The sequence below is a fragment of the Artemia franciscana genome, chromosome 7 (genome assembly GCF_032884065.1).
Source record: "Artemia franciscana chromosome 7, ASM3288406v1, whole genome shotgun sequence".
Lineage (NCBI taxonomy): Eukaryota > Metazoa > Arthropoda > Branchiopoda > Anostraca > Artemiidae > Artemia > Artemia franciscana.
This window is the reverse complement of record NC_088869.1, coordinates 41,401,057-41,423,841: the sequence shown is the minus strand read 5'-3', so window position 1 is coordinate 41,423,841 and position 22,785 is coordinate 41,401,057. Positions and strand designations below refer to the sequence as shown.

At 34.6% G+C, this 22,785-nt stretch overlaps 1 protein-coding gene across 2 annotated transcripts in view; it reads left to right on the top strand.

Annotated features, from left to right (window-relative positions):
* LOC136029314 (UTP--glucose-1-phosphate uridylyltransferase-like) overlaps window positions 1-10,517 on the top strand; it is a 36,984-nt gene extending 26,467 nt beyond the window's left edge. For both annotated transcript variants that reach the window (XM_065707583.1, XM_065707582.1), the window contains exons 9-10: window positions 8,508-8,612; window positions 9,772-10,517. In XM_065707583.1, coding sequence (XP_065563655.1) covers window positions 8,508-8,612; window positions 9,772-9,879 — 213 coding nt within the window. In that variant the 3' untranslated portion in view covers window positions 9,880-10,517. The remainder of the gene's footprint in view (window positions 1-8,507; window positions 8,613-9,771) is intronic.
* Window positions 10,518-22,785: the final 12,268 nt, after the last annotated feature.

Sequence of the window (22,785 nt, the reverse complement as noted above, 5' to 3'; positions counted from 1 at the left end):
TCGAAATGTGTGTAGTTTAACAGGGAACTATAAATACCATATTGAAAAAAAGAATCGCTAATGATTTTAATCTCGCTTGTCAATTCAAATAGTATAATATCCCTCAATATTTTAAAATATATCTAAGTAAAAAGAAAACTTATTAGAGAATTACAGATGGTGGGTATTTCGGAGATTATAAGCCAAAATACCCTTATAAATATATGCTTGTGGTTGCTTCAAAAAATCCATGCTGATGAAATAGTATAAAAGCCCAATTTTGTTCAGTGACGGAATTTTCTCTATGATTTGGTGGAATTTTTTGCCATGGCCTTTAGGGATAATGTTTTACACGTCTCTTGTCTTTAAATATTTCAATTGATTTTCTAAATAAGGATTTTTGGAGAATGGGTTAAAGTTAATAACATTTACTTCGTAAATATCTTGTTGTATAATTGAATAGTTTTTCTGTATCTATCTTTTAAAGCTATTTATTTGTGGGGAGGGGGGGGGAGGGTAGCAGAATTTATAGATTATTTTAGTTCTGAACCAATAAATTTTCAAATAGGTATAAATCCATAGAACGGCAGATTGCTCTAAAAAAAAATACCTAACTTAAGTTGTTACATCGAAAATATCTTAGTCTCTTTTAAGAAATCATGTCAAAACCAAAATTTTATGTTCAAAAACGTTCTTAACCTCTTATAAACTCATTTTAATGGGAAGTTTAAAACGAGTTTGTTTGATTGAGCTTGACGACGGTCTTTTCAGAATAGACATATTAGTTTTAGGACTAAGGACCAGCACTCACGGGGCAACGATTTAAAGAAAACGGTTGAAAACCAGTCTCATCTGTAACTGATTTATGACCAGTTTACAACAGAAATAAACCATGTCTCCGCCCACGGACACAATTGTTTGTTGATCTTTCCTTGAGTACACTGGAATTTTGTATTTGCACAGCTCTTCGTGCTTATTTGCTTTTCCTACGAATTTCACGTTTAATTCCTGTTCTGAAATGACATGTCAGAACAGAAATCCCTGTCCAGAAGAGGATTCCATTGATTCAAAACGGCACCCAGCAAAGAAACTCAACAAAAAAAGAATGTTTCTGACGTTATTGTAATTTTTATACTTTATGCTGTAATTTTTATACTCAAATAGTATTGCTGTATCAGAACTCGTTTGTCGTAGTATGATGGTGAAAAGAATAGGCAGCCCACACCATTTTGTCGTATCTAAGTTCACTAAAATTTTGGTAAGTTCGGATTGTCGTATCTGTATTTCATTTCAAGTTTTGATGATGAAAACTTCACCTTTTCCATCTCATATTTGTGAGACCCTCTTAGTTATTTTTTCCTTTTTATGGCACTTGGTATTAACCAAGTGACATATAGCAGTCGCCAATTCTGTCGGTCTGTCGGTCCCGGTTTTGCTACTTTAGGCACTTCCAGGTAAGCTAGGACGATGAAATTTGGCAAGCGTATCAGGGACCGGACCAGATTAAATTAGAAATAGTCGTTTTCCCGATTTGACCATCTGGGGGGGAGTGGGGGCCCGGTTAATTCGCAAAAAATAGAAAAAATGAAGTATTTTTAACTTATCAGCGGGTATTTGGATCTTAATGAAATTTGATGTTTGGAATGATATTGTGTTTTAGAGCTCTTATTTTAAATCCCGACCGGATCTGATGACATTGGGGGGAGTTGGAGGGGGAAAACCTATAGTCCCGGTTTTGCTACTTTAGGCACTTCCAGGTAAGCTAGGACGATGAAATTTGGCAAGCGTATCAGGGACCGGACCAGATTAAATTAGAAATAGTCGTTTTCCCGATTTGACCATCTGGGGGGGGGGGAGTAGGGGCCGGTTAATTCGGAAAAATAGAAAAAATGAAGTATTTTTAACTTATGAGCGGGTGATTGGATCTTAATGAAATTTGATGTTTGGAATGATATTGTGTCTCAGAGCTCTTATTTTAAATCCCAACTGGGTCTGATGACATTGGGGGGAGTTGGAGGGGGGAAACCTAAAATCTTGGAAAACACTTAGAGTAGAGGGATTGGGATGAAACTTGATGGGAAAAATAAGCGCAAGTCCCAGATACATGATTGACATAATCGGAACTTATTTGCTCTCTTTGGGGTAGTTGGGGGGGGGGGGGGAGTAAGTCTTAAAAATTAGAAAAATGAGGTATTTTCAACTTACGAACGGGTGATCGGATCTCAATGAAATTTGATGTTTAGAAGGATATCGTGTCTTAGAGCTCTTATTTTAAATCCCGACCGGATCTGGTGATGGGGGCGGGGAGTTGGGAGGGGGAAACCTAAAACTTGGAAAATGCTTAGATTGGAGGGATTGGGATGAAACTTGGTTGGAAAAATAATCAAAAGTCTTGCATACGTAATTTACATAATTGGAACGGATCCGCTCAATTGCGGGGGGGGGGGTTAATTCTGAAAAATTAGAAAAAATGAGGTATTTTTAAGTTACGAACGGGTGATTGGATCTCCATGAAACTTCATATCTAGAAGGACCTCGTAACTCCGATATCTTATTTTAAATCTCAACCGGATCAAACGTAATTGGGGGGGGGGGCAGTTGGGGGGACCGGAAATCTTAGAAAATACTTAAAGCGGTGAGATCAGGATGAAACTGGATGGGAAGAATAGAAACCTGTCTAAGATACGTGACTGACATAACTGGACCGGATCTGCTCTCTTTGGTGGAATTGGGAGGGGGGAGGTAATTTTGAAAATTGAGGTATTTGTAACTTACGAAAGGGTGACCAGATCTTAATGAGCTCTTGGCTCTTGGCTCTTCCGACCTCGTACCATATGAGCTCTCGGCTCTTCCGACCTCGTCACAAGTGCCATATGAGCTCTTAGCTCTTGTTTTTTAATGTATCTGCGAAGAAAATTGGTTTGTAAGTTACAGCGAAGGTGAAATTTTCAGTTGTTTTTCTCGGAATTTTGAAAACCTAGTTACGACAAAATCGCTCTCTTGGGACGATGTTGAGAGCCAAAATAATTGGACTTCAACTTTTTCTTTATTCAACTTAAAAATACAAAAACAATATTATGCCCCAACAGAGAGCAGAGTTCGTAAGGCTGGGACAGTGCAAAAATATAGAAAAAAAACATGAAGATCTCATCGTAATAATGATTCCAAATTTAACACGGCAAAAGACAAACAAAAGGAAAAAAACTTATAAAAGAGAAGTAGCAAGGATAAGTAAATAAATAAATATCGGGCAGGAGGGGCGTGGGAGGCCATCCCAGACACAGGGACACAAAAACAAAACAAACAAATAAGAAGATCAAATAATTTAATTTTCCATCATCAATGGTGAATAATCAAAAATTTAGCAAACAATCTTTAATATTTGCTTTTTAAATTTAGTTGAGATTTTTGGGATGAATCAAACAGACTTTTATCATTCAGCTTATAATTATTTGCAATGAAGGGTATTTGGTACCTAATAGAAAACCTTGACCTTCCAGAACTAACAAAAGGAATTCGGAACATCCCAGACCTCCGACAATCCGAACGAGGAAGTAAAATTAACAGAGATTTGTCATAGAAATAATTTTAGAATTTTGGATTTGAAAATGCCATATCGAAGCAATTAATACTCGTATACCATTTAAATCTAAAGAATTTGAGAAGAGGAATAATGTTTTAGTCTTCAAAACATTTTCAAGTTTTGAAGGTCGATGTAAAAAATTTCAAAGTATTCTTATTGCCCTATTTTGTAGTACCTATAAGAGTTTTATGTGCTTCCAAAATGTATTAAGATATACAAGTGAGAAGTAATTCAAATAAGCGGTAATTAGAGGGTGGTAAATTATTTTTAAAATGGTAAAACGAAAAATATTCTTCACACGATACATCAACCCAATATTTTGAGCAAGTTTTAATCTTAAATACTCAATATGATTATGAAATAACAAAAGTGGATCAAGAAAACTCCTAAATAACGATATGATTGGACCCTACAAACTTTTTGGTCACCAACCTGAAGCTCCTGACAAATGTTTCGAGTGGCAGGTTTTGGACGACCAAAAATTGTTTTTTGCAAATTTGGTACTAGACTATTGGAAACAAACCATCGATTTATTGAGATAACACTTATAGTCAGATTTTCCATCAATGTCAATAAATCCCTAGCTTTAAATGTTATAGCTGTATCATCTGCAAATACAATTGCATAGCTAATATTCTCATGCAAACCTCGTGGAAGATCATTAATATAAATCAAAAATAAAAGTGGACCTAATATAATTGGTAATTTTTCCACCGACATCTGTTGTGATTTTGCGTCCGCACAGGTATGATTTAATAATTTGTAATCCTTTCCCTCTTATGCTGGAATTTATTATTTTTGTTAAGAAGAATTTTCTATATCATAGAAAACAACAGCCACACGGAAATCATTATCTAAACAATCATTTATTTCTATTGAAAGAGCTACAACCGCGTGCTCTGTTGAACAGTTTGCCCTAAATCCAAATTGATATTTGGTTAAGAAATTTATTAACACTTTAGATAATGGTGATAAAATTGCATTTGGACGATAATTACTTACATCAGATTTATCGCCTTAACAACGGAATTACTCGGGCAATTTTCCATCTACTAGGAAATATACCTGAATTGATACTCAAATTGAAAATGTGGATAAGTTGTTCAAAATAACTCCGGCAATACTCTTTAACAAATTTGTTGATAATTCATCATATCCCACTGAATTACCTGAATCATTTTTTTTACTGAATTATTTTTGATAATCTTACGGAATTCTGCAAAACTAACAAGGGCCAGAAATATGCTCGTACATTCATTGGGGGGTAAACATTCTTTATGCGACCTGTAAGGGGACAAATCTATTCCTGCTGAAACAATTGCTTGACCAACACCAGCAAAATAATCACTAAACATATTAGCAACATCTTGCGGTTCTCTAACCTCTACACTATTTATATTTATTAATACCTCAGGATTTGATAACTTCGTATTTTTCCAATTTTATCCTTAATTAAATTCCAAGTTTTTCGAGGAGAATCAGAATTTTTAAATGAATTTTCATAATACACTCTTTCATTTTCTCTAAGAATCCTTACTAACAGATTCTTTTAGTTTTTAAAACGTATTATATTTATTTCAGTGGGATACTTCATTTTAATTTTATATACGATTTTTTCGTTAATAGACCTCAAAAGTGATGCATTTACTCATGGTTTTCTTGGTGTATGCCTCTTTCTTTTCAGATTTTTATACGGACAGAATTTATCAAGCTTTTCAGTCAATATATTATAAAAGTTATCTAACGATTGATCTGGGTCCATTTCATCAAGTACTGAACTCCACTTTACGTCACCGAGTGCTTCTTTTAATTTTTACATTTTTTTCCCAAAGTCTCTTCGCTTTGTTGACTTCTTTTCATTATATGGGAAATATAGCGAAAAATTAGCCATAAGTATGCAGTGATCAGATGAATCATCAGGAATGACATATGTACTAACAGCACTTTCAGGTGAAAAATATTATCAATTCGTGAATATGATTTATCAGCTATTCTGGATGGTATAAGACATACTCCATGAGATAGCGGACATTCTAAAAACCTCAAAGTGTTACTATTCTAAGTCAATATTAAAATTTCCCATAACTAGATAAGAAGTATTAAGACTAGCTAATTAATCCTTCAGCTGCTGGCATTTTTTATAATAGAAAACTTGTCGTCTTTTTTATTTAGTATCACCTTTAAAAATTTACAATTATCATATTGTGAGATTGTAAAATTTACTTCAGGCAATTCTAATCCATGGCGAACAACTTTTGTGAATAAAGCTTTATGAATGTCCTCGTTATGAATATCCTCGCAAACTGCATTCCGTATGATGATATTATTTTCCAACTTGGCGGCTTCAAATATCACAATCCGACATATTGCATCTTCATTTTTCCTTTTAACTTTGTTAATTCATCAGTAAAAGCTTTTAATTGCAAATTGAGGCAGCACGTATCATTTTCAATTTTTTCAATTTTCAATTCACTATCAACCATCTTATTTTTAAGAAGCGAATGTTCTATATCCAGATTATCGACCCTTGTAGTAAGAGTACGTAATTGATTGCGTACTTTTTTATTACCATTTTCTTTTACGATTTCGAGAATCTACAGCTGGTATCGATATTTCTGGTTTCGAGCTAGAGCTATCATCTGAGGTGTCTAATGAAATATTCATACCTTCTCGTTTCGGATTTTTCCTTTTACGTCCCATTGTAGATTAATATTGTACAAATATTCAAATATTAATACGTATTACAAAATATCCAACGGCTCTTGAAGTAATGTTTTCAGCATTGAATGCGTATCCAAAAGTGCTTGAAATAATGTTTTCACATAAATCCACAAAGAGGTCTTAAATGCGTCTTACTCTGACGAGAGCATTGAATGAACTGCACAATATCGGAATGGACAATATCAACATGGTAGCTCTCAAAGAAGTTTGGGACAATCCTCTGCAACGTAACTGTGACAGCCACTGGAGGCTCATACGGAACTGCTTTTAGACTGATTAAATAAAAAAAAACAAGTTTTTTAACTGAAAGTAAGGGGTGACCTTAAAACTTAAAACGAACAGAAATTACTTCGTATATAATAGCGACTGCTTCCTCATCAACTCCCCGCTTTTTACGCTAAAGTTTGAATCTTTCTCCCTACTCTTCTTTTTAAAACAGTGAAAAACTTTGTAAAGAGCGGGGCGTTGATGAGGAAGCAGCCCCTTTCATATACGAAGTAATTTCTGTTCGTTTTAAGTTTTAATGTCGCTCCTTACTTTCAGTTAAAAAAACTTGTTTTTTAATTTAATTTCTGAACGTTTTAGAATCAGTGCATGTTTTGATTTTAGCTTTCCGCAGAGGAATAATTAAAACGAAATTTGCATATTTTTTCCTTTTTTTTGCTAAATGGCTTTCTCACGATTTTGATGGAATGATTTTGAGAAAAAAGAGCGGGGGAGGAAGCCTAGTTGCCCTCCGATTTTTGGTTAATTAAAAAGGCAACAATAATTTTTAATTTTTTACGAATCTTTATTAGTAAACGATATACGTAACTTATGAATTAGCTTACTTAAAGAACTTTTGTATTCTCATGTTTTTATTACATACATGAGGGGGTTCGCCCCCTCGTCAGTACCTCGCTCTTTATACTAAAGCTTAAGTTTTGTCCCAGTTCATTAAGAATGACCCCTGAATCACAAAAGCCGTAGAATAAATAGTTGAAATTACTAAAAATACCTTAGCATAAAGAGCGAGGTACTAGGAGGAGGTGAGCCCCTCATATGGGTAATAATTTCTGTTCGTTTTAAGTTTTAATGCTGCTTCTTACTTCAAGCTGAAAAAACTTTAATATTTTTTTCCTTGTTTTTTCTTTTTTTAAGTAATGGTAGTAAATCCTGCGCTCCCTTCATGGAAATTTTCTTCCCCCATGACAATTCATCCATGGAAAGTTACCCCAGCATATCCTCCTCTTCTCAACCCTTCCACCCAACCAAAAAATCCTCCTGAAAACGCCTGTACGCTTCCCAATAATCATTACTATATGTAAGCGCTGGTCAAAGTTTATAACTTGTTGCCCCTCCCACGGGGACTGTGAGGGAGTAAGTCGTCCCCAAAGACATAGTTATAAGGTTTTTCGAATACGCTGAATAAAATGGCTATCTCAGAATTTTGATCTGTATTGGGAAAATAATTAGCGTGGGAGGGGGCCTAGGTGCCCTCCAATCTTTTTGGTCACTTAAAAAGGGCACTAGAACTTTTCATTTTCGTTAGAACGAGCCCTCTAGCAAGATTTTAGGACAACTGGGTCGATACGATCACCCCTGGGAAAAAAAAAAAAATAACAAACAAACAAATAAACACGCATCCGTGATCTGCCGTCTGGCAAAAAATACAAAATTCCACATTTTTGTAGATAGGAACTTGAAACATCTATAGTAGGGCTCCCCGATATGCTGAATCTGATGATGTGGTTTTTGTTAAGATTCAATGACTTTAGGGGTTGTTTCCCCCCATTTTTTAAAATAACGCATATTTTCTCAGGCTCGTAACTTTTGATGGGTAAGACTAAACTTGATGAAACTTAAATATTTAAAATCAGCATTAAAATGCGATTCTTTTGATCTAGCTATTGGTATTAAAATTCCATTTTTTTAGAGTTTTGGTTACTATTGAACCGGGTCGCTCCTTACTACAGTTCGTTAACACGAACTGTTTGTTTGGAAACCAGTCTCATCTAGGTTGCCTCATAGGCAGGCCCCCACTATACTTCAAGGTAATGGTGACTAAACATTTGTGTGATCAATCGGTTAGCAATTCTAGTCTCAAAACAGTTGTCCCTTGTGTGCTGGTCCTAAGGGGATTAATAATTGAAATTAAAATATTTATGTATTGATTTTTTGGCGACTGGAGAATGTAAATATGCCTAGTTTTGTAAAATATTCTTACTTTTATGATAATTTCTAGGTGGCCGAATTCCTGCGTCGGTTTGAGACAATTCCGGATGTTCTTGAGTTAGATCATTTAACGGTGTCTGGTGATGTTACATTTGGCCGTAATGTCTCACTAAAGGTGAGTTCAGTAACAGTATATTGATATCTCGACTGGAAGAATACAACAATATTTGTCTAATATATTTTGTATTGAATAAAAGCAGTTACTTGATCAATTTATTGTAATTACTTACTGTAATATTTGTCTAAAATATTTTGTAATGAATAAAAGCGGTTACTTGATCAGTTTACTGTAGTAGTGGTAGTAGAACAATCTTAGTGAATGATTTTATTGAAAATACTGTATTGTAAATGATAAATGGATTGACGGTTTCCAATCAGTTTAAAAATAATATTACTAAAGACTCAGAAAACTTATCCAAATTTAGGTTTTAGACTTATTTATGATTAGATTTCCGAGATGTTCAAGATGTATTGTGATAATGGCAATAGCTCTTAACTATAACTGTTTCCGTGATCGAATAAGGAGATGTAATGCTTCTTTGCAAAAGAAAAGCTTACAATCATATTTAATTCTCTTGTTTATAATTACGTATATGTCTTTCCAGTTATAATTATTAGAAAAATAAATGCTGATATGTGTTTATTCTCTGTACAATTGGGTAGTTTTCATTTGCTATTGCTGTTAGTTTTGCTTGTTAATTAGTTAGTTTTTCTTTCGCTGTTTTTTTTTTCAATAACTAAGATTGGATTGGAGGGCTGACATCTTTTCAAAATTAATAAAATTACGTGCAAATTGAGTCATATCTGAACTTTTATTACTGTTGATGAAATTAACCTGGACAGACCGAGCTCATCTGACTTTCAGTTATAAAGCCAAGTCAAATAAACAACATTTTTTTGTCATATTAGTTTAGCTCTTTTATAAATTCTGCTCCCATGCGTTTAAAAACCCAGTCATTATTGAATATTTTACTCACCAGACGTGCTTTACAACTAATATCAGCGATTAATATTATGAAACCGTTATTTCTTCTATGGTGTATATGGATTTGGTCTCTGGGGAACTCCATTCTTTCAACAAACGGAAACAAAAAAGAAGCTTGGCATTCAAGATTGATGGCTTTAAATTAGGATAAAACGGACAGAACGATGAACCACTTTCTGGACCTAAACTTTTTTCCTTAATTCTGAAATCATGGCAAGTACGTTGTTGTTCATTTTTGCATTCGTCATTAACTTTTTGAGACCGAATTTAAAGTTTATCTCTATTTCAGGGAACAGTGATTATTATTGCCAATCACGGAGAAAGAATTGATATCCCATCATGTGCTCTGTTAGAGAACAAAATCGTATCTGGTAATCTACGCATTTTGGACCATTAGTGGCAGCAAATTCATTACCTGTTTTAAATTTTTCGTGCCCCTTGTTAATATTTGAATGCTTTGGAAAAAAGTAGATGAAAAAAAATTAAAAAAGCGAATGAAATTTTGGGTCATTTTTATTTTTCTTATAGACTAAAATATACAAAATGGATTGATTAGTTTATGGGCATGGTTAATTTTTGAATACTTGGCAACCAAAACACTTAAAAAAGACTAGAATTTCTCAGATTTTATTTATTTGTGTATTTTTTATACTGACCTATAATACTTGAAACGTTGAAATTATGAAATTCCTAATTATTACTGATTAATTTGTGTATATTTTATTAGTTAAATATGTTATAATATACTCTGCTGAATTTTTAAAATTTAGATTTTTTGACAGATCAGTAGGTTCTGTGTGCCATCGAATACAAAACTTTTTTGGTTGTTTAATGCTTGATTTTTCTCATTTTGTGTCGTTATAATTATTTGTTGTTAGTTGAGTTTTAGACTCTTTTTTTTTAATTATTTGCTCTTGTGAGTTGCTTTACTTTGTGCTTTGTTTTCCTCCTTTGTTACTGGGAATTCTCAAAATCCTTGATTATATCATGTACGCTATAGTTCAATGCGTCAAATAAACCTTTAGTGAATTTCAATCTTCTTTTATAGCTTTAACAGCCTAGTGTCATCAGAAAGGAAATTTGATAAGGTGGGAATATTAATTCACTTAGGAGGGCTGTCTCTTTAAGTAATTCAGGATGAGAAAGTAAGTTACGTTCAATAAATAAGTTACAAGTTATTCCAATTCTGACTCAATAGTTTTGTTAAGTACAAATAAAGTACAATGAAAAAAGTTTTATATGATCAAGAATTACTCTGAAAGTTAATGGGGCTGATCTCCAATCGTTGCTTGATATGAAATACTTATATTTTTAGAAAATCGATAAAATACTGTTATTACCGCCTTTCTTGCAAAAAAAAAATATGTCTGCATTAAAACTGAAGCTGCTAACACCCCTAAACCTTCTAAAAGGCAAATTTTATTTTAAAAAACATCTCGCAACTTGCAATATTATCTTGTCGAACGTAGTCGGCTATCTATAAAGCTATCCTTCGCTATTTATAGTCGTTTTTATTCGACAGAACTTTAGTTAAATATATATTACCCACAAGAAAAAGTCCCTGGCTTTTTCTTGGCAAGTAAAGTACCGGGTAATTGGGAAATTCATTGCACTTCTTGCTTCAAAATGAAATATCGAGATTATACCAATAACAACCCCTATTTGCATTTCTACAAATAAAACAAGCCGGCTTCTAAAATTTTTGTAGCTAGATTCATGTATGTATACATTAAATAAAATAGAAAGTTTCTTAACTAAAGAAAAGTAAGGAGGAAAATTAAAATTTTTCTGCCCCTTTCTCAATACCCCGCTCTTTATGCTATCGTTTTTTATTAATTTTTGAAGCTTCTAAGGGTCTGAACGACCCTTATGTTTCAGGAGTTGTTCTTAAGAAATTGTAGCAAAAAGTCAGAGTTTAGCGTAATGAGGAGGGGCAGCCTTTTTATATGCGATAATTTCTATTCGTTCTAAGTTTTAACTTTGGTCCTTGTTTTCAGTTGAAAAAGCTTATTTTTTCTATTTAATTTCTTACCGTTTTTTAAAATATTCCAGGGGCAGGTTAGGTTAATGGACTTCATATATTTTGGATCAGCATAAAAATTCCATCCTGTTGTTGTATCTATTCTTATCAAAAATCTGTTCTAAGATTTTCGCTCACTAACGAGCCGTGTTGCTCCTTACTTATAGGCAGAGGCAGGTAAGATCTGAGGTAAGAAGTGAGAGGCAGGTAAGATCAGAGATACCAGAAAAAAAAAAAGCATTTTCAATGGAAACATCTTAGAAAAAGGGAATGTGGGTGAAAAATCAGCAAAAACAATCGAAAACGCACAGGGTCAAACAGCCTAAAGATTGCCATTAAGATTGCTTGATGTTTTGAAGGAGTTGTTTGAAAAAGGAGATCCCAACCTTTTTGAAAAATCAGGAAAGTTCTCTGGCTAGTAGCTTTTGATGTGTAACGTTAAACATAATCTTTAGAATCAACTTCATTGTTTTACAACCAGTAGAAAAAGCCAATTCTTTTGATGCATCTATTGTTATCGAAATTCTGTTTCTTAGAGTTTGGTTACTATTGAACCGGGTCCCTCTTTGCGTACAGTTCGTTACTGCGAACTGTTTGATATAGATCTTATTTGTTTTGTGTAAAAATTAGCAAAAACAAAAACATTAACAAAAACAATCATAGCTCTTCATTTCTATCCGAAAACAAAAGAGGCTAACTGGGTTTGAGTGACCTCATGAGCTCTAGTCACAAGCTCTTCCACTGGTTATAGGCTGAGTATTGATCCTAATAACAAATACTATGTATGAACAATATGGGCAAATTTAGCAACTTACAACCCTTTCCTTGGAGGCTTTGGGGGGGGGGCTGTTATCCCCAAAGGCATAGTTATTGTACATGGGGTGTACAGGAGGGTGGTGGAGTGGGGCTAGCTGCTTTTCTATATTGTTGGTCACTTAAAAAGGATACTAGAAATTTTAATTTCCGTTCGAATGAATCTTCTTTAGATATCTAGGACCAGTGTATCAATACGATCATTCCTGGAAGAAAAAACATAAAAAAATAAACAAACACGCACCGGTGAACTTTCTTTCGGCAAAAAATTCAAATTTCCACATTTGTGTAGATGGGAGTTTGAAATCACTACGGCTTGTTACCTTGAATTTCCACTTTCATTACCACGACTGTTTGAAAAGGATGTTTTGTGCCATACAGAAGCTGATGAGGCTACGACTTGACTTGAATGAAGGCTCCTGACGCTTACTATCTGGTGTAGAGAGAATAGCAACTTTGCTCCTCCAGGTGGACGTATATGCTGCTGTGAGGGGGCCTCGACAGCAGTAATGTCTTCCGTGTTGAGGAAATTCTCAAAGCTGTCCTTCCATCTAGTCCAAGGTCTACCCCTCGGGCGTATCCAACCATGGGATGTGGGGTCAAAAGTTGTATATGGTTCTGACAGTGGCATCCAAAGCAGATGCCCAAATCATCTAAGAGTTCGCTGGGCAATTTGTGTTGAAAATGGAACATAGCGGGAAAGGGCAAGGAGCCTTTTATTTCTCACAAGCTCATCCCATTGAAACCCCTTAATTTGAAGGAGTTGCTTCATCTGGCAGGCGTCTATCGTGCTCAAGATGGTGTTCAATGCCCATTGCTCCATAATCATTCCATCGGAGCCTCTCAATTTGAAGCTGTTTTATCTGGTAGGCGTCTATTTTGCTCAAGATGGTGGATTTGAATCTTTCTCTTAACTCTACTTTTTAAAACAGAAAAAATATCTTTAGCGTAAAGAGCGATGCGTTGAGGAGGGAACAGCCCCTTTCATATACGGACTAATTTCTGTTCGTTTTAAGTTTTATTGTCGGTCCTTACTTTCAGTTAAAAAAAACTTGTTTTGTTTTTTTTTTTAATTTAATTTCTGAACGTTTTTGAATTAACGAATATTTTGATTTTGGCTCTCCACGCATGAATAATTGAAACGAAATTTGCATATTATTTTTTTTTGGCTAAGTGGCCTTATCGTAGTTTTGATTGGACGATTTTGAGACAAAAGGTCATTCCTGAGTTACACCCATTTGAAAACCCAAATCCATTTAGCGCCTTTTGATTTAGATCAACAATCCTTCAACATTCTCTGAAAGACTCACCTGAATGGTCTTCGTCTTTTTGGAAAAGGTAGGTCGAACATGCCCAACATTATTCATGAAAAATACTATGTATGGAAAATGAATGAATTGCCTAACTTACAGCCCTTTGAGAGCTGGGGGGGATATCCCCAAAAATATAAGTATGGCACCTTCAGCAATTTTGAACAAAGTTGCTGCAAAAATTTTAATTGGGTGTATTTTTGGAAATGATGAGGGTGGGGGGGGGCTTTTTCCCTCCAATCAATTTAACTCTGAAAAAGGATACTAGTATTTCAATCAAACTAGCCCCTTCCGAATTTTATACGGACACCCCTAGGCTCAGAGGGATCGTTTCAACCCCGAAGGTGTTAGTATAGGAATTTTCTTTGGAATATTTTAACGAAGTTGCTGTTTCTAATTTTTTATCAGATTAATTTGGGGAAAAGACGACATGGAGGGCTAGTTACCCTCTGATCACTTTTGACTCTTAAAAAGGGCACTAGAACACCTGGTTTTCAATCGAACGAGCTCCTTCCGAAGTTGATACAACCATCTGTTCCTATAAATTCTTATATAATATTATTATTATCCATTTATTCCCTGAAAAAAGTTAGAATATACAGAGAAATCTCTTGGGTCTGCTGCGTACTTGGAGATAATTGGGTCTGCAAGATCATACATAAGAATAATTTTAAAATTTCAAACAGTTTTTAGGAATGAATTCTAAATAAGGAGCGATACAGTTCAATAGTAGCCAAACTCTAAAACTCAAAATTTTTATACCGATAGATATGTCAAAAGAATCAGATTATTACGCTGATTCGAAATATGTTAATTTAATTAATCTTAGTGTAGGGCCATAACAATATTATCGAGTTGATATGATGGTCAGTAATATTACCGGACATAGGAAAAAAGTCGGTATTCGGCTAATATATCTTTCTTTTTTTGCGCAACTCGTCTAGAAGATGGCACCAGATTTCCTCAAGTAATTTTTGCTTGCCCATTCTTTAAGGACGGAGCAAACGGCTAAGTCTGAATATGGTGGTGAGAGTAGCAAAGTTAAGTCAAATCAAGTAGAAGTATATTGTTATCCATTCTTGTAATTGTACATCCGGTGCAGCAATGATGTAAATGTATGGTGACTTGAAGAGCGTACGTTCCCTACCCCCCAAAAAATGAAAAAAATGCAATTAACCATACAAGTTTATTGTATCAGTCAGGAGCACGGCTAAGGAGGAGATGGGATGTTTCAAGGTGGGGAGGGGGAACTCCAAGGTGTCACCAACGTGTGTCAACAGCTTGTAAAATTTATCTTGGAAATTTAGCTTGTGTGTCCGCATTTGTCGGAATACCAGACAGTTTTTTTGGAAGATTTTTTAAATCCCTCCTCCAAGTTTAATTCTCTAGCTGCACCCAAGTATCCATTGTATTTAGTATGGATTCATTAGTAAAAGACCATATTATATGAATATAAAATAAAGTTTTCACATTAATATGTAAATGAATAAAATTCAAAGTCCCGCTATTGGAATTGGGGCCATCATAGGCAGCGCAATAGCGCTGCCTAAGCAAAGAGCAATGCGGCGGGCATAATGTATTATTTTTGTTTTTTGGGGGGGATTTTAGACCAGGGCACTTCGTATCTTTAACTTTAACTTAACTATTACTTTTATTTACACAAAAAAGAAAAATATAAATTATTACAGATATAAATCACTGCGCAAGGGTAAAATTAGAATTTTGCTAACGCGTAGCGATTAACTACATAAATATTCCTAAGGACATCTTAAATTAAAAATGATAATAAAAAAACTATGTAAATGTTCCTAGAAGCATCCTATACTAATTGATATAATAATGAAAGGAAAAAAGACAATCACCTTCTCTCAAACACCCCGGGGTAACAATCCCCATTTAAATACAACTCCCTCCACCCAAATACCCTCAACCATCTCCTCCCTCCATCCCTATAACCTACTCCAATTCCCCACCCTACCCCCCAAATAAAAAAAATAATTCCCCAACAAATACTCTATCGAAGGAGTTGTCGCAAAAACCTTTTCAAAAATAACTGATTCAATAAATAATTGAAAGGGCTGGTGTCCTGTTTGGTTGTCGAAAGTGATTGAACAGCAACTAACTCCCCTTCCACACCCAAAATTTCCCCAAAGAGATTCAATCAAAATTTTGAGATTGCCGTTTTGTTCAAAGTAGTTGAAAGGTCTCGAAATTACGTATTTAAGGTTGATAACCCCCCTAGGGCCCTCAGGGTATGGGTTTTTAAGTTATGCCCTGGGGGCTTATAAGGTTAATATAGAAACACTGATCGTAGAAATTTCAGGTGGGGCTCATTGGATTTCTAATCAGAAGTTTTAAAGAACTTTTTGAGATTCAGAGTGATTAGGGGTTGGATACCCCTCCCCCCTCCACCATACTTCGCATTTTCCCGAAATGAATCTGATAAAATTTTGAGATGGTTGTTTGTTGTTGTGGAAACTTCAATAAAGGCTCAGATTGGAAATTGAAAGGGCTAGTGTCCATTTAATATTCGAAAGTGATTGGAAGGCAATTAACCCCCTCCCACGCCTGCCGTTTTCCCAAACACGCCCAAAAATTTTTTTGAGATAGCCAACCTGTTCAATGTAATTGAAAGGTCGGGAAATTATATATGGAAAGAGTGATCGTATAAACTTCGAAGGGGGCGCATTGGATTGTTAATCAGAAGTTCTGAAGCCCTTTTTGAGATTTGAAGTGATAAGAGGGCGAATAACCCCCACCCCACTACACCTCGTATTTTCCCGAAATGTATCTGGTAGAAATTTTGAGATGGCCATTTGCTGTAGTGGATACTTCAAAAAAGGCTCATTCGATTGGAACTTGAAAGGGCTTGTGCCCTTTTTATTACTAAAAAGTTATTGAAGGATAATCCCCCCCTCCACGTCCATCAATTCCCTAAATACATGTAATCAAAATTTTGATATAGCCCTTTTGTTCAGAGTAGTTGAAAGGTCACGAAATTATGTCTTTGACAAACCCTATACCTTCTTAAGACCAGAAAATAATTAGTACTTTAATAAAAAAAATAAAAGGCTGTGAATTGTTAGTTTAAAATACATATACTGAAACATATTCCTTTAAGTTTTAAGAATTTTCAGTTTCTTATAGACATAAAAGTTGATACATTTTAAGAGTATTTTGTTTATTTAAACTATATAATAAATTACCGAGTCAAATCAAAACGAGCAAGAATCAACATGAGCTGGTCTGACAACTCCCATGCCTTCTCAAAACCAGAACATAATTTGCTCTTTACTGAAAGCAAAATATATTTTAAACGTTTTCTCCTTGTTTTTACTTGTTTAGCATGTTTTAATAAATATATCAAGGGAAAAGTCCCACCCCTTGCACCCAATTATAGTATAAGTGCCTGGTGTCATTTTTAAGAGTAATAAGAGATTGGAGAGAAAGCAGCCCTTCTCTCACGCCAATTCATTTTTCAAACGCATCCAGTCAAAATTTTTAGACAGATATTTTGTTCAGCATAGTAGAACGGTTCAGCAACTATGTCTTTAGGAAAACTAGGCTTGTTAAACCCCTTACAATTATGCAATTGGCCCACTATACTTTAAAACTAAGTTTTGCTCTTAAAAATAAATGAAATGACATTGTGTTAAACGGTTGTCCATAGGACACCTCAGCAAGATATCGAGAATGACTTTTGGCATTAAGTTCATTAAGTTGGTATTAAGTTGAAACTTTTGGCAATACTAATATTACTACTTCAGTTCTTACAATTTAAACAAATAAAAACAGTGTAATTGTATCCAGGCTGTCAAAGAGTATAGAATAATCTTTTGGGAATGATATTAAGTTTTATTTTTGAGGTCAACGTCAGAAGCTCTAAAATTATAATAGAAAATACTGTTTTTGTCAGGATTAAAAACTGTTAAAAAGTTTCTCCAACATTTAAATGACAATCCATACTATGGAAATCTTATAGAAGATTAAATAAAAAAAACAAGTTTTTTTACCTGAAAGTAAGGACCGACATTAAAACTTAAAACGAACAGAAATTGCTTTGTATATGAAAGGGGCTGCTTCCTCATCAACGCCCCGCTCTTTACGCTAAAGTTTGACTCTTTCAACTCTACTTTTTTAAACAGTAAAAAACTGCGTAAAGAGCGGGGCGTTGATGAGGAAGCATTCCCTTTCATATACGAAGTAATTTCTGTTCGTTTTAATGTCGCTCCTTAATTTCAGTTTAAAAAAATTATTTTTTTTTATTTAATTTCTGAACGTTTTTGAATCAATGCATGTTTTGATTTTGGCTCTCCGCAGATGAATAATTAAAACGAAATTTGCATATTAATTTTTTTTGGCTAAATGGCTTTCTCAGAGTTTTGATCGAATGATTTTGAGAAAAAAAGCGGAGGAGGAGGCCTAATTGCCCTCCGATTTCTTGGTTACTTAAAAATGCAACTAGAACTTTTAATTTTTTACGAATCTTTTATTAGTAAAAGATATACGTAACTTACAAATTAGCTTACGTAACGAACTTTTGTATTCTCATGTTTTTATTACGTATATGAGGGGGTTCACCCCCTCGTCAGTACCTCGCTCTTTACACTTAAGCTTAAATTTTGTCCCAATTCCTTAAGAATGACCCCTGAATCACAAAAGCCGTAGAATAAATAGTTGAAATTACTAAAAATACTTTAGCGCAAAGAGCGGGGTATTAGGAGGAGGTGAGCCCATCATATGGGTAATAATTTCTGTTCGTTTTAAGTTTTAATGCTTCTCCTTACTTTCAGTCGAAAAAACTTTTTCATATTTATTTTTCCATTGTTTTTTTTTAAATAATGCTAGAAAATCCTGCGGTCCCTTCATGAAAATTTTCTTCCCCCATGACAAATTCCTCCAAGGAAAGCTCCCCCAAAATATCTTCCTCTTCTCAAACCCCCGCCCCAACCTAAAAATCCCCCTGAAAACGTCTGTACACTTCCAAATAACCATTACTATATGTAAGCACTGGTCAAATTTTGTAACTTGTAGCCCCTCCCACGGGGACTGTGGGGAGTAAGTCGCCCTCAAAAACATAGTTATAAGGTTTTTCGACTACGGGGAATAAAATGGCTATCTCAGGATTTTGATCCGGTGACTTTGGGAAAATAATTGGCGTGGGAGGAGGCCTAGGTGACCTCCAATTTTTTGCTCACTTAAACAGGGCATTATAATTTTTCATTTCCGTTAGAATGAGCCCTCTCGCAAGATTCTAGGACCACTGGGTCGATACGATCACCCTTGGAAAAAAAAAACAAACAAATAAACACGCTTCGTGATCTGTATTCTGGCAAAAAATGCGAAATTCCACATTTTTACAGATAGGAGCTTGAAACTTCTACAAAAAGCTTCTCTAATATGCTGAATCTGATGATGAGATTTTCGTTAAGATTGTATAACATTTAGGGGGTGTTTCCCCCTATCTTCAAAAATGAGGCAAATGTTCTCAGGCTCGTAACTTTTGATGGGTAAATCTAACCTTGATGAAACTTATATGTTTGAATTCACCATTAAAATGCGATTCTTATGATGTAACTCTTGGTATCAAAATTCCATTTTTTAGAGTTTTGTTTACTATTGAGCCGGGTCGAACTGTTTGAAAACTGAAAATATATACAATATATTTTCCATGAAAAAGTTAATTTTAAAAACTTTTTCCACCAGACAAGTTTTTCAAAGAAAAGCAAAGAGCTCCATTAAGCCAAGAATGAGCAAAAACAAAGTCAAATAATCTTCCATGCGTAAAACTACAACATTTCACTATCAATAAAAAAATAAAACATGAATATGGCCGGTAACCCCCCATGTCTTCTCAAGGCCTGAACACAATTTGTGCTTTACTATCTAACAAATTGATTTCTCAAATTTTGAACGGACGACTTCAGGGAAAAAATAGGTATTGGAGGAGGACTTCCTGCCCTCCAATCTCTTTCATCACTTAAAAAGCCACTAGAATTAGTAAGTTCCGCTCCGACACCGGCTCCTCCACTCTTCTAGGACCATTATTTTATATGATCAGCACGGAATAAAAATAAAATAAAAACACATGATCTTTCTTCAGGCAAAAAAAAAAAAAAAAAAAAAATTCCACGTTTTGGGGAATGGTATTTTGAAAAATCTACAGAAGGGTTCTTTGGTATGCTGAATCTAATGGTGTGATTTTCATTGATTTCTTGACTTTTGAGTGATCTTTTTTACCACTTTTCAAAAGTCATGTAAATTTTCTCAGCCTTGTAGAGGTGAGGAGTAACAATAAAATTGACGAATTTTGTATATTTGTATAGTTGATTCTTTTGATATATCTATTAATTTCAATATTCTGTTCAATACTGTTCCGTATACTATATAGCCACGCCACTCCTCGTCTACAGTTCGTTACCACGAAATATTTGATCAATAAAGCTTTATCTTTGAAGGACTGAACTTTATTTTGTCTTTATTTATTTAAAATACACACAATACAGCTTGTAAAAAGATCGTTGGCCAGTTCAGGCTAAGAAACTAAAAAAGTAAACGTAAGTTCTATTTTTCAAATTGGGCATTGTAAAAAGTTTTGTTTCATGGCTCTCTTAAACCTTCCATTGAAAAAGAACAGAAATTATTTTGTATGTGACGGGGGTCGCCCCCTCGTCAGTACCTGTCTCTTTACGCTAATGTCTTTTTAGTGCTTTCAAAAGATCTATTAATTCTAACTAAACGACCTTTGAAATTCAGGGGTCATCCTTAAAGAATTGGAACAAAATTTGGACTTTAGCGTAAATAGCAAGATATTGACGATAGGGCACACCCCCATAATCACGTAATAATTTCTGTTTGTTTTGAGATTTAATGTTAGGCCTTATTTTCAGTTGAAAAAACTTGTAGTTTTGATTTAATAATTTTTTATATCAATATTAATGTGGAACACATTAGAAAGTGTAATGGATCCCTGTTTTTCGGTTTTTTTTAATATTAAAAATGACGTCGGATTAATTTCGTTAATGCATGACTTTTTTCTTTTTTTTAGCCTTTTTTCTATAATGGATTCAAGTAAGTTTATAGGATATCCATTGCAAAACAAAATGCATTGTTTAAAAATTCAAATAAATTAACAATCGTTTTTTGTAGTTCCGTTTTTGCGAGATCTTTGGAGAAATCCTGAAAATTGGGGGTAGTGGAAGCGCTGAACAGAACAAAGCTCATGAACCAAGAACTAATGAAAGAGAGAGGTAATACCCATTATTGAACTGCTATTCTTGGGAGGCATCTGACAATTTTTAAGTAGCCATGGAATTCCTGTTTGTTTTAAAATCACATTCCTGTCAATAAGCAGCAGGGTGGCGGATTGAACCTGGCTGTTTGACGATTTATCACACCATTCCAGTTATTGCTAAGAAAAAATCACTTAGTAATAGTTTATTGAACCCCTAGGTTCGGCCCACTCTTTACGCTAAAGTTTGACTCTTTCTTTCAACTCTACTTTTTAAAACAGTAAAAAACTTTAGCGTAAAGAGCGGGGCGTTGGGGAGGGAACAGCCCCTTTCATATACGGAGTAATTTCTGTTCGTTTTAAGTTTTAGTGTCGCTCCTTACTTTTAGTTTAAAAACTTGTCTTTTTTTTTATTTCTGAACGTTTTTGAATTAATGCATGTTTCGATTTTGGCTCTCTGCACATGAATAATTAAAACGAAATTTGTATATATATTTTTTTTGGTTAAATGGCTTTCTCATAGTATGATCGGACCATTGTGAGAAAAAAAGGAGCGGGGGAGTAGGGCTTGTTACCCTCCAATTTTTTGGTTACTTAAAAAGGCAACTAGAACTTTTAATTTTATGAACGTTTTTATTAGAAAAATATACGTAACTTACGAATTAACTTACGTGACGAACTTCTAAATTAGTATGTTTTATTACATATATGAGGGGGCTTTACACTAAAGCTTAAATTCTGTCCCAAATCGTTAAGAATGACCCCTGAATCACAAAGGCCATAGATTAAATAATTGAAATCAATAAAATTATTTTAGCATAAAGAGCGAGGTATTAGGAGGAGGTGAACCCCATCATGTGCGTAATAATTTCAGTTCGTTTAAGGTTTTTATACTGCTCCTTTCTTTCAGTTGAAGAAAATTTTCATATTTATTTTTTCATTGCTCTATAAAAAAAAAGCTAAGAAATTCTTCGTCCTTACATGGAAATTCTCTTCCCCAAGGATAAATTCCTCAAGGGAAAGTTGCCCCCAAATAACCTCCTCCCCTCAACCCCCCTCCCAACTAAAAAAAACCTGAAAGTGTCTGTACACTTCCCAATAACCATTACTACGTGTAAACACTGGTCAGAGTTTATAACTTGCAGCCCTTCCCACGGGTACTGTTGAGGAGTAAGTCGTCCCCAAAGACATAGTTATCAAGGTTTTTGACTGTGTTGAATAAAATGGCTATCACAGAATTTTGATTTGGTGACTTTGGGAAAAAAGTGAGCGTGGGAGGGGGCCTAGGTCCCCTCTAACTTTCAGGTCACTTAAAAAGGGCACTAAAACATTTTAATTTCCGTTATAATGAGCCCTCTTGCTATATTCTAGGACCAATGGGTCGATACGATCACACCTGAAAAAAAAAACATCAAATAAACACGCATCCGTGATCTATCTTGTGGCAAAAAATACAAAATTCCACATTTTTGTAGATATGAGCTAGAAATTTCAACATTAGAGTTCTCTGATACTCTGATGGGTTGATTTTTGTTAAGATTCTTTGACTTTTAAGGGGTGTTTCCCTCTATTTTCTAAAATCAAACAAATTTTATTAGGCTCTTAACTTTTGATGGGTAAGAATAAACTTGTATATTTAAAATCAGCATTAAAATACGATTCTTTGATGTTGCTATTGGTATCAAAATTCTGTTTCTTAGAGTTTGGGTTACTATTGAGCCGGGTCGCTCCTTACTACAGTTCGTTACCACGAACTGTTTGATTCTGATGAAACTCGTCTCATTTATAATGAAGTCCCATTTATAATGAACATTTATCAATAACGATCGTTTTTTATCTGGACACCAGATCATATTTTGCAATCTAACTTTGTTAATACCATGCCTGGTAAGAGATTAGCCTTTGAAAATGATTTGTACAAAATGAAAG